This window comes from Argopecten irradians, chromosome 15 (genome assembly GCF_041381155.1).
Source record: "Argopecten irradians isolate NY chromosome 15, Ai_NY, whole genome shotgun sequence".
Lineage (NCBI taxonomy): Eukaryota > Metazoa > Mollusca > Bivalvia > Pectinida > Pectinidae > Argopecten > Argopecten irradians.
The window spans coordinates 420,020-439,093 of record NC_091148.1 but is presented as its reverse complement, the minus strand read 5'-3'; the positions used below and the strand labels follow the sequence as shown (position 1 = coordinate 439,093).

The 19,074-nt window shown below is 34.5% G+C and overlaps 1 protein-coding gene across 1 annotated transcript; it reads right to left on the bottom strand.

The window, feature by feature from the left end:
• Nucleotides 1–12,780: 12,780 nt before the first annotated feature.
• On the bottom strand, nucleotides 12,781–18,494 carry LOC138309762 (uncharacterized). The gene is made up of 4 exons (XM_069250974.1): nucleotides 18,094–18,494; nucleotides 17,241–17,374; nucleotides 16,608–16,698; nucleotides 12,781–16,173 (listed from the first exon to the last, which is right to left on the bottom strand). The coding sequence occupies exons 1-4, from the start codon at nucleotides 18,473–18,475 to the stop codon at nucleotides 15,947–15,949; spliced, it is 834 nt and encodes a 277-aa protein (XP_069107075.1). The 5' UTR covers nucleotides 18,476–18,494; the 3' UTR covers nucleotides 12,781–15,946.
• Nucleotides 18,495–19,074: the final 580 nt, after the last annotated feature.

Here is a 19,074-nt window from a genome sequence, read left to right as displayed (position 1 = left end):
AATTTGTCTTTCACGAATTGTCGTAAATCAGCTATAGGTGTAGTTTGAATGAAAAGTAGTTATCTGTACGCAAACAAGGACACTTTGTATAGTTTTCATAACCTTTTATTCATACATTTTAGAATATAGACAAACTTTGAATGTGGTCACATTGTAACATTGTCTTGTATTTGTGTAATTGTAGTTTTACATGATCCAATAAAAGATTGATGCAGTTATCTTGAGGAACTCTGTTGTCTGTCTGTCTCAAACTTCACGGGCCAGAACACAGGTAGAACGTACGTACCAGATTTTAAATGAAACGAAAAACGATAATTTTCCTGTCTGTTTATCGAAGTGATATAAAACTGCCATTGGTAGTTTGCAGCAGAATGTCTTATGAACACTTACGTGGTGTCTGAATTAGAAAAAACGTCTAAAGATATAAAATTAAAAAAAAAAGTCTCCACCACAGAAACACAGGTCACTCCATTCAGGTCATCACGTGACACCTCACGTCTGTATTGGCGGATCGCCAGCCGATGTTTAAGCCACGCCCCCAACGATTCAAGGGAGATTACTCCTGTTTGCTCCGACATCGGCAATATAAACAAGATGGCGACCGCCAAATTTTCAGATGACTTTTCATCCATAATTACCTTATTAACCAATCTTTCAACAAAAACGAAGGACAATATCGTTTGTCAGTGATTTTAAAATAAAAACTGTGAAATTGTCAATTGATATTTTGCAAACTTTCATACATGCCTATTGCAGTCAATGCAAGTCAGAGCACCCGCATTCTGTAAATATTGAAGTAGGCATATCGCTTTCTAAAACCGTGTTGAATGACATTCATTATTCATGGTTTAAAGCATGGTTAGTACTTATTGTGTGTGGAAAGGTTTGTAGGCCATTTTTCAAAAGCCTAATAGGGCCTATATTTTTAAAACTTTTTTTTTCAAATATATGTTGAGGTAGGCCTAATAATCATGGCAGGATTTTTTTCATAAATAAAAACACTTAACTAGACAGTAAATAAATTTAATGATTTAATGAACATATAAATTTAAAAATCAATAATACAAAAAAATCACAGAGTATTAATTAAGGTAGAATATTGATGTGCAATGCATTAAACAGGACAGAACTAATGTAATTGATATCTGCATCATTTATAAGCACCTGCAAATATATCAATATGCCTATATCTTTATGGTTAAATTAATCATATTAAGATAGGTTTGTTGCAAATATTTGTATCTGATGTTCATTAGAATTTTAATATATCATAGTGTAATTATTAGAAAAATTTGTATCTATTGTCATTATAACACTACAAATGTTGAAATACATACAATTGATAAATTGATATTTTGTTCAATTCATATACAATATATGCATTAAATGCTCATTAAAAGCACACTGAACATACATAATTAAATGCTTCAGTTTACAGCATTGATGGACTGTTCCCATGTACTGGCACTTATCATGATCCTCACCAAGATAGTTATAACTGTATATGTATATATGTGCTGAATATGTCAACTCTTTCATGACTGACAAGTACAACTGGTTGTATGTTTTCCTCTTCAACTTGTTCCCAAATCAATGGCACTCTGTTTGAAAATAAATAAACAGAAAAATTTAATTCCATGTCTTTATTTATTGCATATCTCTCAGTCAATTTAGCTGATATCCAGCAAGTATCATTTTCAAATAGGATTCACTTCTTTACAGAAGATACCTGTGACCTGGTAAGAAAAGTTTCTTAGCTTTAGATTTTTCCATAACTTGCCATGAAATGCTCTACATTGGAAACTTTTAAGTTAAGGATAACTTAATATTTCTTAAGTTAAGTTAAGAAATGTTCATGAAACATTGAATTTAGGGTCTATAAATAAATCAAATCAGACATCACAATGACTTTAAGACTGATTAATATACATGTACACATATTATAAAAAAATCACAGACATGATGCAACAAATGATAAAATCAATGTGATTAATATTGTAACTATACATGTATAGGAACCTGATCACTTCTCAAAGCTGTTTTCAGCAGGGTGTGGCAAGCTTGTACATAAAAGTACAATACACCAAATAAAATAAAATATATATATATATATGTAGGTCACATTTCAATAATAAGAGACATTAAATACATGAATTATTAAGAAAGGTTGGGTATATATTTTGGAATGCACATGTATATGAAAATTTGAAGAAGAAAAAATATCAATAATCTGCTTAAAATATATTATCTAATTAAATATATTCTATTACATTATCAAATATTTACTTTAAAACATTATATAATGAAACAGACTGTGGATCAGGGATGGTTGGCCCTCCATGTTTAAAGTGATGATCAGGATTAAAAAATATATATACAGTATATAGTGTAAGAGTTCAAATAATTACTTTCAAGCAACTTTAATTATAAGAGGGACTAAGTTTTTTTTCATCTTAGGAAGTTTTACATAAATCAGAAACTTCAATGCATTGTGTAAAGGTTTCAGTGTGTTAGGAATATTAATGTATGTACTACATGTACACAGTATTTTCACTCCCTATAAAAATGCACTAACTAGGCCTAGTACTGATAATGCATCATTGAATCTTTGATTTTATCTAGTCACTAGGCTATACATTGTATATGCACTTGACTTGTCATATATTTTTTAACAAAATTGGAATTAGAATGACATTAATGTACTAAAGTACCTATGGTAATCGTACATTGTATATAGACCATTGATACAGACATAACGAGGCCCTACTGACAAAAATATATTTTCGTCTAAACCATACACGTGCATGTACATGTATCTAATAACTATAACGTTAGCTAGTCTCTGGTATTGTACACTTTGGGCCTATGCTAGGTTTACACTATGTTCCCGGCGGCCACGGCAGCCCCGTTTCAGGCCACCGTGGACAAAACGTGGTGACCGCGAGACAACGTGAGAGAACGCAGAAGGACGTGATAGACAAACGTGAGCGGCCGTGATTACCGTGGATGCCGTGCCAGATTTTTAAACTGTCAAAAAATTTGCCACGGCAGTCACGGTACAGATGGTGAACGCCACAGGACGTAATAAAACGGGATTGACGTAACAAAACGTGACAGTGCGTACGAGGCCGTAACAGAACTTCAAGACGGTCCGTGGTGGAACGGGCAGCAAGCACGTTCCCCAGAATCTCACGGTGATTTCAAGTTTTGTGACGTTCTGTTGCGTTTTTTCCACGTTTGATCACGGTTGATGCAGATTGGCTGCACGTTTTGTGCCGTTTTGTCCAGGTTTGTCAAGGTTTTTACGGCAAGCCAAGGTGGATGAAAACCGTTTTGATGCGCTCTGTCAAGGCATCTTACGGCTTGTAGCGGTTGAAAGTCCGACGTGATACGGCTTGTTACGTCTTATTACGGTCTTACGTTGCAAGCAAAATATGATATTGGTATCATTGCCTGGCCTGGTACATATTTGCTACTTCATTGAATCATTTGTATTGATAAATAGAAATAGTCATTATCAAACATATTTTAACCCTCAAATTATACCAAAGCTGTTATTGCAAAAGGCAGATTAAATGAGTACAGAAAAAAATATTTGCGTAGAAACACTTGGCTATAATAATTATATATTTATACCAAATATGCTTTTAACAAATTTTGTAATTAAAACGTGCTTGAAATGACATTTTCGGCAATAAATATTGTTTCAGTTGCTCCAAAAAGCCCGGCATCAAACTTTCTTCCTAGTAAGCCTTGGCGAATCGTGAAAAACGTATTGGAGTTCGATCAAAACGTGTAAAACGTAGCAGACCTCATCAGATCGTAACAGGCAAGGAAAGAAGATAGTGAAATCCTTGATAGACCGTGCTAAAGCCGTAGTGTTCCTTTAACCTCCGGGAATAGCACTTTCCCCTATATCCACGGTCCACCACGTAATCCGTAAAAGACCGTGGCAAAACTTCACAAGACCTAGCTCAACTTGAATACAGTTGCAAAAATAGCCAAAATTCCACGGCGCACCACGTTTCGGGCAAACGTGGCTACCGTGGTCGCCGGGAACATAGTGTAAACCTAGCATAACATATAGGAAGTTCAGTCACGGCCACACGTTACCGACTTTATACCTTCAGAAATCAGTAGGTCTTGATGGTAACAAATTTAGAGCTAACACTTCTTGATGATCTGTATAAAATATGACATATGCACAACAGAATATTTTATGAGTTACTTACATAGGCCTACAGTTTTACCTTTGAACACATGTGTAACACGTAGACGTGCTTTCAGAACATCAGCTGTTGCCTCGGGCGGTTTTATCCATTTGTCCAGCGATCTTCCAGGTTCAGGAAAGGGGTTTAATAAAACATTTCTAACAAATTTATCAGGATGTCGATTGTTGCTGTTATATTTATCCCAACGCCAACGCTAACCCGCATTTTCAAATTACACACGCCGTACAAGTCTACAGTGTTGACGTAAACAAATGGCTGTGATGTCGGAGCATTCGAATTGGCGGCTAAGGTCACGTGCAAAAGGGGGCGGTACCAAGCAGTTTGATTGACAGCTGGCGATCCGCCAATGCCAGATAATAAAATTTTATTTGTTTTCATACTAAATCTGACTTTCTGATTGGCAGATTCTTCAAACATTATTAAGAAAAAACCCAAGAATGGCGCGAAAACCCGACGTTATCACGACGTCACAATCGAGAGGTCGACGTTGCGTATTGATTTAAAAAATAATCCTTTGGAAAATTAACCCTTTGAGTGCCACAGAAATCCTCTAAGAGAGTGCCAAGCCGTGTTTCGGTCAAAATGTGATTTGAAAAAATATGACGTAGAACAATAGAACAATAGTCACAGGGATGACGTCACGTCATTATCACGACAAGCCTGGAATTCCTCTCGTCACAAAATGGATAATTATTGTGCAATAATAAAACTACATGTTTGTTTACAGTTCTTAGTCAAATGGATTTTTACCAAATTTGGCATACTAATGGGAAATTTTCTATTCTTTCAGCTCGTGGTATTTTCATAGTTTCTCGTAACTTATTCTTTTGAGGAAAACATGTTTTATAAACAAGAAAACGTCTTCATTTCCATGTTGATAACAAGGAAAGGAAGCTGGCAGCTTTGAGTTGTGCACAAAAATAATAATATCTGAAAAATTAAATATGGGAAAACTATGCAAATATAATGAGCAGAACATATCGATGAATTTGGTAAAAGTCTACTAATAAGAGATCAGAAAAAATCATAGATAAAATGAAAATAAAACAAAGATATAGAAAAAATTAACAATGTGGAAAACTTTTGACCCGAAACTGTTGATGTAGCGTTTAAGGTCATGTGCTTTATGTCTAGTTTCAGATATTTTAACAGAAGGTTTTTAGATAAAATTATATGAATCGTTAAAATAAAAAATGTATCGTCTCAAATGACATTTTATTCCAAACAGAAAACCAAACAACATTTATTCTTCTTGACGTCATATGTACATGTATACATGTGTCTTACATGTACTCCACGGAAATTCCTTGAACATACCGTATTCGCACATTTGTATGACTCTAAAATGTATCAGAAACTAAGAATGGTAAGGCAAAACAGACGGTCAGCCAGCGAGATATATCCTTTCGGTAAATAAATGATGGGCGGAACGAGCGAAGGGTACAGCGATACGAAATAAGCACAGGCGTTTGGCTCTATAGATCTCTCTCTCTCTCTCTCTTTATATATATATATACATATACAGTAATACTGTGTCAAAGTATTGCATATAAATAATATATATATATAGAGAGAGAGAGACATATGTCTATAGAGCCAAACTCATGTGGCGTAAGTTACTCTGTGTGTCCGGTACTGTATATTATAACCGCAACATAGCAAGCCAAGGGTACCCAAAACAGGGATAGTGTCGTAATAATTGGCTAGAGAGGTAGGTATAATCGATTACTTCACTTTCATATCTTTCATTATTGCAAGATATGGAATTTGAACAAATGGTATACATTTACCCCGGTGCAGTCTTTATGTATTTTTAATTTTGTTTTAGAAAGATGAATAAGGGGACGAGTCCGCATAAAATCGTATACAAAATGTACATGTATATGTGTAAGTTGTTCACACTAATCAGAGACAAATCTTAACATTAAAAGCCATGTGCCAATAATGCCAATACACCAAAAAAAAGCCCGCGAAAAAATACCCTACGCTATGACAATCGTTTTAGTTGTTCTGTTAGTTACTTATTTTTTTTATATTGACGTACGTTTGATATGTCGGTAATTTTTAACATTCAAGTGAACGAGAGAGCTATTTGTCTAAGCATACATTTATATTTACACTTGCTATGCTTGGTCACTATACGCTAATACTAGCCGATTTTGTTTACCATAACTGCATGGTAACATTGAACTCTGAACTTGCGTAAGAAAATGTTCTATGCAACGTAAAAGGACTACTTTTTTTAAACAAACACATGGCTTTGTTTACATTTTGATGCAACATTACGTGTATATTGTTGTTTTTCATAGAATTTTGAAAAAAATGTAAACAATAAATACATGTTTTATATTTATATATGATTCAAACAATTTTTAAATTAATAATTGTATAAAGAAACGGGAAAATATCCCGACCGGGGAGGCGTGCTTTCATTTTTGTTAAAAATGATGGGTGTCAAATGTAAACATTACCTCTGTGTCTGTGTTGGTCATACGATCGAGTCTTTTGGGTGGACGGGCGTGAGACCTTATGATAGAGGTCAGTTATAAACATATCCTCTTGTCTTTGTTCTTTGATAATTTAATCATGTGTATTATAAAACATACACCGCTAGTAATCCACGTGTTGACAGTTACGCGTCACCACAAATACATTGTATCCATCGAACACAAGTGAAGTTGTTCCACCTATAGCCTAGATGGCGATGGTATAAGCGTAGATTATATAATCACATGGCTCCGAAGGATGTAATATCGTCAAGTCAAATCGACAATCTCAAACAAATTTAGCTACTTGAACACTGGTGTTTTGACAACTTTTGAGAACAAATACTTTATGTTATTACGCTATATATGAACTTTTTGCAAAATTTAATACCTACTTAAAGTTCTGATCTGATTAAATAAAATTATCTCTGAAATTTACTTTGTTTGTCATGTTTATTTTACACTAAAATATTGAACTTTTTTGTCGTCGCGGATGAATAATTCTACCTTTCGTGCAGCGTCATCATTCGCTGTTCAATTGAGTAAGCGACTCCCACTTTTGACCGACTTTTATTGAATAATTACGTCACTTTCAAATGACGATTTTATTGCATAAAGTATAAATAACGCGCCCCATAGAATATCGTATGAGTGTAAATATAGGGATTGGATTTCGTTTTTATGTTAACCATGCTTGTATGGAGCAATTCCTCTAAGAATATATTCAATATGGTATAAATAACGCGCCCCATAGAATATATTATTAGAGGAATTGCTCCATACAAGCATGGTTAACATAAAAACGAAATCCAATCCCTATGTATTTACCATAAGACATGTCTTGTGCATGTGCCTATCTCAATAGATAAGACTGTCTCCGACAATCAATGTTCTCGCATGTTTGTTGATATATCTAAAATTGCGTTAATACCTGTTCATTCTATGTTGCTTTACCTTCTAATTCTTAAGCATAAATTATACAACGAAAACTTTATTAACTGAATTACTGTATCACCTTTTGTCCGTCGTTCTTCAGTCGTCCGTAAACATTCTTTTTACCGCTACATGCAATCCTCGGAAGGTATATTGTAACTTAGGACTAATCAGAAAACAACATGGCTGACAGGCACCAATGCATTTGCATTTGGAATTTGAAGTAGTTTACTTCTACGTTTATTGACTTCATATACTCAATTTCGGCTGAAACGTCTTATCACATGGTCAATTTTGCAATATAGTTTACAATTGTTCTTTGTATTTGCTTGATTTTATTTATTGATGGATTCTAAACAAGTTGCCAAACTTCAAGATAATTGTCTACTCATACATCAGTAATTTTAGCCATAGTGTATTTTGTTTTAGAAAATCGTGTCCTTTAAGCAAGCATTTTCACGCTATTTGTAAAAACAAAGAAAGTTTCATTGAGTTTTAACGGTGCAAAAATAATGATATTTTGAAAATAATACATCGGAAGACTCAACAAATACTATGATCTGAAAGAGCAGACAATTTCTTATGGTATCACCAAATTTGATAAAAATCCGTCGATAAATAAAGCCATTGTTTACATAAGAAAAAAAGTCGAAACCATGGAGCAAATAATCACGTCGCCATTATTCCGCCAAGCCGATCTTATGGAGCGCGAAAATGACGTTGCAGAATAGTTAGATAACGTCATCGCTATTGTTAAACTGTCGAATTATAAGCTTTGATGTGACAATTTTTTAACTACATCGGGTTATGAAATAAATTTTGTTGAGTAAATTTCTAACTCGAGAATAATTTGGAATAAGTTAATAATTTGGATGAATTGGTTTGAGAATGAATTGTTGTATATATTTGGACATTGCCATTAATGCCTTTTGGCGTGCTTTGTCAATAAAGCCGTGGCCTTGTACTGTCTATTTGTGTGTCTGTTATCTTTTATGAAACATACCGAACTTCAAAGAAATTAAAGTAACTTCTAAAGGACACTTAACACAATGTGGTTGGTAAGTTCCTCGAGGTTGTTGCTGGTGTACAAGAGGGACTATGACAAAATCAATCTAATAACACCACAGACGTTATATGTGAAAAAGGAGCGGGCGATGTGGTTTGTGCATAATGCTATAAATACGTCACTCAGCTGACGGAGCATGCTTCTTTGGTTCAGTCGGTAGAGTATTTCCACGACAACGACCCGGGTTCGATTCCTGGTCGACGCACTTAGACAGGAATATGTATTTCCACTGTTTTTCTACATTTGTAAACTAAAATGTTAAACCACAGGTTCGATTTGTCAAAACCTGGTTCCTTTAATCCAATCAGTTTCGAACTTTGAAGTAGTCAAGTTGGGTGGAGATGTGAAAAACAGCTAGTGATGTTGTCGATATGGCTGTGACTTCACATCCGTCCAGTTCACCGAAAATCAAACAAAGCAAATAAGCATACAAATCATTATGAGGGTAAATAACTGTCCTTCATAACTGTACGATTTACCTTACGGCAGAACAAGATCAACGGCCCAATTATTTTACGTTCCGGTCGTTATCAAATTTAATTGATACAAAATCAAGTGTTTGATCAACCATGACTTCATGTTGTCTCCAAATGTGAGTTAAAATATGAAACATTAACTCTAGTCAGGTGCCTGCAGGTAAACAGCTAATGCCATTAGACTTTGGTTTCGTTAGTAAGCCTTTGTGTCGAACTCAGCCGAGGGCTTTATCGCGTGAAATATAAAAATACAGTGCATGTTTTTTCCATATACAGTGAACTCATGATAATAAAATAATAAATTGTAGAATGGCCATGCATAAAACTAGTTGTTGATTGTAAGGAGGGAGTTTAAAAACTTAACAAAATACAGATATTTATAATTAACTCTTTCAAGCACTATTCCAACTAAAGATAGTAAAGACATGGCTGTTATTGGAGTTATATTGACGTCTATCACCCTTTAAACTAACGACATGACTTCAACTATTTGCACTCAATTCAATTATTTTATTACGCCAAGCCTTTCGGCTCATCGGTTTGAAACAGACATATATCCTATACAACACTCTCATCCATACAAACCCCATCCTCGCCATACTTACATGTATACAGTGACACACAACTCTCGTAAATAAACAAGACTAATATAGAGGTATTATGCTAATTTTGACTTATAACATGTTATTTCTTATCCTATCACTTAATCTAATACATTTATAAATACCAGTCTTTAGAGACATATTTCAAAGTAAAACGAATGCTGGTTGCTCATGCATATATATACATATGTGATCATACCTGTGTATTTGTATCGTTTATATTATAACATTTCAACAAGCTCTTAAAGAATCATGCGAATTTTACAGAAAAAAGCGTTCAGATTTATAAAAGTGACTTACCCTCAAATTTATGTTTGAACACACGATTAATTGTTTCATTGTTAAACACATGGCTCTTGGTTTTGTCGCTGGGCGCAGGAGGAGAAAACCGTAAGTGTTGGTATCTTCCGAATCCTCTGGTAGTTATCCATATAAATAACAAAATTATAATGTTGATAGTACAAATAAAACAATACTGCGGTACCTTTGGAGAGTTCATATCGATAACATGAGCTCGTGAGCTTGTCGTTGAGCTGAGGAATGTGAAATTTCTGGGTTTATACACTCCGTGTAATGACAGTGACTCTCGTCGTTGAGCCGAGGAATCTGAAATTTCTGGGTTTATACACTCCGTGTAATGACAGTGACTCTCGTCGTTGAGCTGAGGAATGTGAAATTTCTGAGATTATACACTCCGTGTAATGACAGTGACTCTCGTCGTTGAGCTGATGAATGCGAAATTTCTGGGTTTCTACGTGCAATGACACTGACTCTTGTCGTTGAGCTGAGGAATGTGAAATTTCTGAGTTTCTACACTCCGTGTAATGACAGTGACTCTCGTCGTTGAGCTGAGTAATGTGAAATTTCTGGGTTTATACACTCCGTGTAATGACAGTGACTCTCGTCGTTGAGCTGAGGAGTGTGAAATTTCTGGGTTTATACACTCCGTGTAATGATAGTGACTCTCGTCGTTGAGCTGATGAATGGAAATAATTTCTAAAGAAAATGTCACATTTAACGAACACGATCAGTCTCGGCTAGCTGGATAATCGATTGAATAATTCGACAGAGAACACAGTTAATTTATATAAACTTTGTGTTTTGTTTCTTCAGCAGGGCAGGTAAACTTGCATGTATATCATGGGGCGTCGTCCGTCTGACGTACAATAACTTCAGTCAATTCCGTACAATAAAATCGCATACGTAACATTAGCTCTTGTGAGCTATCACGACATACAAACGTATTGGTGTATTGTCAATAACAACAGAAAATCATAACTAAATAGAAACAAACACAGAGTATTGGTTTGTAAACATTTCAAAGCAGAGGGTAAGGATTGCTGATTAAAAGTAAACTATAGAATTTGTACAAACATTGATGTAATATTTAGAGGTTATTATATGACAAATTTGATATTGCACCCTTGATCATCCCGATACCGCCATATCAGCCCAAGGGCCGCAGGCCCGAGGGCTGATATCAGGTCAAGGGCTGATAAAGCAAAAGGTATACGTTGACTCATTGTAAACTGATATAGTGTAAATTTAAAGAAAACCATTTGGTACATAGTCAAAGTGCCATACACACAGACTAACTATAGATAAGTATGATGCCATAGGAAGTACTAATAAAACGATTTTTCGGAGTTCATTTGGAAGGCAGTTCCACACAGGTCAGGCCGCAAACGGAAACAAACATTGCCAAGATTGTATCTCATATTTGTGTACAAACTTGGCTCAAGTGAGATAAAGTATTATACAAATATCGACCTGTTTTCAGGTGGATACGGTGATTTATCAACTCAAGGAAGTGATATTACCCGAGGCCGGAGGCCGATGGTTATATCCATTTTCGAGGGTTGATAAATCACCGTATCCACCTGAAAACAGTAAAGTGGATATAAAATAATATTTTAATAATTTCTATGACCTTGTTTTAAATGTTTAAAGTTATTTCCGTTGTGCTGTAATATTCATACTCGGGACTATGATGAATTCACTTTAATTTAGTTTTCGATCAACTGCTAATTCTGTTTTCTAAATTTGTGCTAGCAATGTGCTGAATATTCATACTCGCGGAATCAAGAAAAGCTTCTATTATCTTATTCACCACAAACCATTTTGACAATACTTACAATGTATAGGTTTTAATTTTACAGGTATAACAAAGAACTTGATATTATTTTGGCAGTACTGCTATAAATCTTATTTACATTTACAGTGAAATGAGAAATGTGTACATGTTGACAAAATATCAAGCCAAGTTGTGGTCTACAGTTTTAATTTGCATTTTTACAGGATATAATAAGTAATGACAAAATAATTTTCGCACGGTGTTTTTTATCTTAACATATTTAAAGCAATAAAACGTTACATTACTCATATGTTATAACACGAATGCTTATAAATCATACATTATTTGCACAGCTTTATTAATTAAACTCTATGGTTTTCAATAGATGAATGAAAACAATTAGCATGCCACACCCATTTTTAAAGAAAATAGCCAAACATATTTATAATTCTTTTCATTTGGAGCTGATAATAAAAAGTCACATACAGAGTGGAAGGACAAAACTATAAAGAATACATCTCTTCAAAAACTCAAGAATAAAAATGATACAATTTTTAAACAGGTGTTAAATACACTATTACTCAAGTCAAGTAGACGTTAGATAGTTGAAGTAAACGCTAAACTTAGAGTTGTACAGGCGGAACTGGAAACAACAAAACGACGGAACAAAGACGTGATAGTTTCCTTTGAGTTAGTAGAAAGAAAAAAAGTTAATATAACTATACATCAATAAAGAAATCATTATTATTTTACAATGTAGTTACAAATGGATATATCACGTTTTACGATAGGAATTCCCTGATCATTTAATATTTGTTTATAAAGGAATATTTTTTATTACACTTGTGAAGGAAAAGAAACTCAATGATTATTTACTTACATTGCAAAGAAATGAAATTTAAGTCTCTAGTTTTACTTTAAATCAACTGAAAACAGAGCATTTAAAGGCCTCTTATATACTCTTAAGTATCCCACTTATCCAGTAAATACTCATAAACTAATGCTGTCCAATGACAGATCGCGTTACTTATTGTAGGCACTAACAACTTTAATGATAAGTGAAATTCTACTTTGATTTTTAATTAAGTGAAATTACATAAGCGTTCATTGACTGCAGGTTAAGTATATAAAATACAGATATCACAAGGAATTCAAGTAAGATGCATTAAGGATAGTGCGATGATATTGTCAACAGTAGCTTGTAGCTGATAAGAGCAAAGTATCTCGTGAACACCTTCATAGTAGTATTCCTACTGGTCAGTACCACTCGACAACAAAATATGGGTCCAGAACGTCTGGTCCGGAGTTCTGCAAAGCGGTTCAGACAAATGACATGTTAGAGGAGGCCTTGCTTTGACTCACTTAAAGGCTGAGACCCAGTCAAGCAGACATTCAGAGCTCTACAGACGGAGCTTTAAACAACAAAACGACGCAATGACGACATGGAAGTTTCCTTGGATGCGGTACAGGCGGAACTGGAAACTACGAAACGACAGATTCAAGAGTTAAAATCAACCAAAGAGGGTATTGTTTCTTTTACCTCGTACTATCGCAAGTCGTTTTGGAATGTCTGTATTTCCCCGTACTATTGAAAATGTTTCTATCCCCCTTAGTTTTAAATGTATCTATTGCCCTGTACGAAAGTCGCTTGTATTGAAATATATTAATTTCCCCTTTCCCCGCACTACTGTCAGTGTTTTCCGTGCCAATGTCACTGGATTTTATAATGTCTATATTGTCCCGTACAATATTCCAAATTCATTTTTTTCTGTTTAACGCCATTGCATCTCAATCAGAATCAACACTGCAAACGACGACAATTTCCTTTATAAACTATTTTTGTTAAGCCAATGAAAATGATCGATACAAGTAACATTGAATTATTAAAAAAAAGTATTTTTTATATATGTATATTTTGTTAAACCACAAGGACACGCTACATTTGTATATTCCAGTCAAACCATTATACGTTGATGCCGCTGAGATAAAACATTTTAACGTATGATGTCAGAAATTACATAAACTTTCTATTTGCTCTATGCTTAGCATTAATCTGAAAATATATATGTTTAGCATTTATGAATTAGTTACTTAGGAATAAAATATAAATGTGAGTATCAGCTTTCTTAAGTTTCCGTAATGATTATCCGCTAAATTACTAGTATAACCGGATGTGAAGCGTGTCCTTGTCAACGCTCTTCGCCGTCACGTTACAATAGCCTTGAAGTGTTTTCCCGTGTTCACATTCAGTATTTGTAGCACATATTATGTGTTGTATAAGAATGAAACTATATTGCAAATTGTACACTGATGTATTTACCGAGAAAATAATAACAAATCGAAATTAAAGACTCGCGAAGATAGCCATGTGTACAGTAGTTAGGGTACGAAACTCTAATGAACAGACTATTGCATTTACCGTGAAAATACTAACATAGCGAAGTGTTTACTTCTGATTATCGTGGAATTCATTACTCACGAAGATAGCCATGTTCACAGTAGTTCAGGTATAATTCAAGACAAGATATTCTTCGTTGATCTTAACACTGAAGTCGGCTGTTAATTCTACCTACAGCTAAACAAACAATGACAAGAGGTTGTACATACTTCTGTTATGTTTTGTATATTGTTGTCAAATATTAGCCATGCCCATTACTGGAAAATAGAACTAATTGATTTCAAAGTGTATTTGTCTGACATAAGTAAAAATTGCAGCGGGAACAAAAATATGTAAGGCAAGTAGCACAATTCTCCAAAACAAACGGCGATTTAATTATTTTCATAAACATTCGTTTTCTTTTATATTCGATTAATTAATCATTTTTACATATAAATTTAATTGCTCATTTGTCATTTATTTTACGAAAACTTAATTCTAGTAAAAAAAATAATACTCAATAGGCAAAATGTAAATCTACGAATTTTCTTCAAAGAACATTGCAAGTAAATAAGGCGAGAACAGCAATGAGTATTCATGAAAATGTACAATGTAGCAAATGCTGAAACTAATGAAGTTGGTCTAAATTGCTATTTGTACGGGAATACTGTAAACAAACTAATGAAGTTGGTCTAAATTGCTATTAGAACGGGAATACTGTTAACAAACTAATGAAGTTGATCTAAATTGCTATTTGTACGGGAATACTGTAAACAAACTAATGAAGTTGGTCTAAATTGCTATTTGTACGGTATTACTGTTAACAAACTTATGAAGTTGATCTAAATTGCTATTTGTACGGGAATACTGTAAACAAACTAATGAAGTTGGTCTAAATTGCTATTTGTACGGGAATACTGTAAACAAACTAATGAAGTTGGTCTAAATTGCTATTTGTACGGGAATACTGTAAACAAACTTATGAAGTTGGTCTAAATTGCTATTTGTACGGGAATACTGTAAACAAACTAATGTAGTTGATCTAAATTGCTATTTGTACGGGAATACTGTTAACAAACTAATGAAGTTGGTCTAAATTGCTATTTGTACGGGACTACTGTAAACAAACTAATGAAGTTGATCTAAATTGCTATTTGTACGGGAATACTGTTAACAAACTAATGAAGTTGATCTAAATTGCTATTTGTACGGGAATACTGTTAAAAACTTATGAAGTTGGTCTAAATTGCTATTTGTACGGGAATACTGTAAACAAACTAATGAAGTTGGTCTAAATTGCTATTTGTACGGGAATACTAAACAACCTTTCATTCCGTCGCGGATACTCAATTTCGAGATATCCATTTTAAAACAAATTCGCAAATGTGAACATTCGTGAATTAAAAACAAAAGAAATGCATATTTCTATCAATGTAGATGATTTTGTTTGTTTGTTTGTTTGATTTATTAACGTCCTGTTAGCAGCTATGGTCATGTAAGGACGACCTCCCATGTAAGCGGTGTGTTGCGTGTATGTTGTGCGAGGTGTGTGTTTTGGGAGACTGTGCTGTATCCATGTTGTGTCTTCTTGTATAGTGGAATAAATATCAAGTGCTTGATTATTGAAATGTAAAAGATTTAAATTTTTGCAAATTTACTTGGATCGCGATATTCGCGCAAGGAAGTTAGTTTAAATTCTATTATCGCGGAATTTCACAGATATAGAACAGGTTGTATCCAGTACAAAAACAGTCCAACATAAGGAAGTCTTCCGATTGTCTTGTACAACCACATCTCTGCGTTCCGCCATCGGGCTCGTCATCTGCCCACGACCGCTCATTTGTTTCAATGACCTGATTGTCGCTGATATACACCCAAACATCATCATCATTCCTCTTTCTTCCGGTATATAATATATCGCTGTATGCTACAAAGAAAAAAAGTAGACACAGCATTGATTAATTATTTGACATGAGATCGTGTCATTTACGTATCAGATCACGAAAAGCTTCATACATATCTTTAAACGAAATTCGATTGGGAGTTATATTTAAAAGGATATCACTGCATATAAGACTGTCCAAACACTCTGGTATATTTAGGCACTATCAAACGACATTTCCACATTTAGTATCAAAACGAAGATACAGTATATAATAGTAGTAACCTGTCGTCGCCATTATATATTAGTAGTGAGCTCACTACTTTGAGGACCATAATTACGTTTTTTTTTTTTTCAGAAAAAAATAATAACTACTCTTATGATGTAACAAATTATATCATTGCAAATATATTGGTTTGTATTTAAGAAATCAAGCATAGCACTGAATCGGTGCACTAACTGGATATCCCTTCCCTTACCAACACGACTCGGTAGATTGTCCATTACAAACGAGGCTTCTTTGTCTGACTTAAACTCGACCAGATCGGCTCCCATTTCAGAGCACCGCTCCTAGAGGAAGGGAAAAATAGAAAATGACAAATATCATTAAAAATACAAAGCTTCTTCGAATATCTGTAGTTGTTTTCGAGAATTAAACAAAGTCAGGTAAGACTGGATAATGAGAATTGATTATTCCAATCTTTGTTTGTTTGTTTAATTTAATAACGTCCTATTAACAACCAGGGTCACGTAAGAACGGCCTCCCATGTATGCGGTGTGTAGCGTGTGTGTAGTGCGAGGTGCGTGTTCTGGGAAACTGCGGTATCTGACCGCATTTTATAGTTATATAACCAAAAGAAACCATACATCAACAAATTCAACTACTTATGATATACCTCATCATACGCTGCTACCAAATATTAATTAAGCATACAAAACAATTTTCAAAATTTAAAAAAAATCAGTATGATACATTTCATGTAAATCATGGACTAGAGGAACGCTAGTCTGTACGCCCTGGAATGTACAAGTACGATAAGTTAATGGTACACCAAGCTTCCTGAAACCCTGTAATTGACCACTTTTATATTAATGATGACATTAAAACTCACCACTGCTGAAGCCCATGAGGTTTTCTCGGATATTGTTGAGACGTAGTAACACTTTTCTGGAGACGCGATCCAACCAGCATCACAGTCACGTGGTGAAATCGTCGTGGTAACGGTGGTCGTTGTGATAGTAGTTGCTATAATTAGACAAGATATTTATTTTAACGTGTAAACATAGATCTGATCGTCACAAATGATCAAGGCTTAACATCATAAACGTCCTCTCCATTTTACAAATGATAAAACATGTATTATTGTATTTCAGAGAGAGAGAGAGAGAGAGAGAGAGAGAGAGGGGGGGGAGAGAGAGAGAGAGAAAGAGAGAGGGGGACGAGAGAGAGAGAGAGAAAGAGAGAGAGAGACGAGGGAGGGAGGAGAGGGGGAGAGGGGGGCAGAGAGATGAGGAAGATCGGCTAGGACGATGAGATTTAAATTTTAGCAACAGTCCATACTAAAATGGTGTTTTCATATCTTAAAGAATAAATGCCCTCGTATATCTCTATTACCGTAACAATTTGGTATGATGGATAATATATGTATTGTTATTATTACTAAACATAAAAACAAGCATATCTATGTAAAACATAGCGTCTTATTTATAATAGTACATCACGATTGCGGCTTGATATAATTATATTTAAATGCCATCTATCGTTTAACAAAGAAAAATACATCTCTACCAGCCTTTTATGAAATTTTTTTGTCTAAAATTTATCCTTGACTGAAACAAAAGGCCGCTGAATATTTCATGAACCCCGATGTAAAGCTAAATATACAAATATGTAATCATATTAAGCCAACATGCCTCAAAAAGAAAGTCCATCTTTTACCAACAATTAAAAAGACACAATATTACCATCATTTGTGTTTTCCCTTTGAACCATCTCCCTCAGATTCTCCTGTTCTCTCTTCAAAATACGCATTTCATTTTCGAATTCGGACATAATCTTTGAAAATTCATGAATTTGACTAGATATTTTCCGTTTAAATTCCCGAATTTCCGTTGAATTACACCCACACTGCTGACCGGTATTTGTGTGGCCCTCTACTGCTTCGACCCGTCTTTGTAACTGACATACTTTCTCGTTTAGATTGAAGTAAGTTGCGTTCAGAAGACCAACAACCTCACTCGCTAAACTTTTCCCTTCATATTTTTCAATGGAATCGTCATCATCTGAAAGAACTACATCAAATGCTGTTAGCAAAACCAGAACAGCAAACACTGAATACCTCTTCATTGTTCGTGAGGTTTGTAGAGTATGGCGTGATGGTGAAAGTGGTGAAACGCTTCACTTGTGGTTATGTTTGTAATTTCAGCAAAATATACATGTACATTTGCCGCTACCACACACATACTTGACCTATACGTCGTTGTACGCTGAAGTGTTGCGGAAATTCTTACTTTATTCCAGATATCACAACACTATTTCGAATATCAATTGAGATGGCATTTTGTACTTAAAAATTAATTTTGTGTCAAACAGGTAAACATCGACATTTTTATCGATAGTTTCTGTGTAATACATAATTCATGTGTAAATAACAATACTTTATTTTCAAATGAATAAAGTATTTTTTTATATTAATGAGAAGGATGTAGGTTTAAAATAATTATTGTATTAAGTTCCGTTTGAAACAAAACCACATGGGGTAGCCTGGTACATTTTGATAGACTATACAGGTACAGAGGCTGTTCACAGCATGCCAATGCTATAAATAGACCCCCTGTGGATAATAGGTAACAACATATATACCTACATGTTGTGACGCTTGACTGATCATCATATCATGTAAGGTGTCACATGAATGGTGGTAGAAAAGGCCCTGATGCACTATC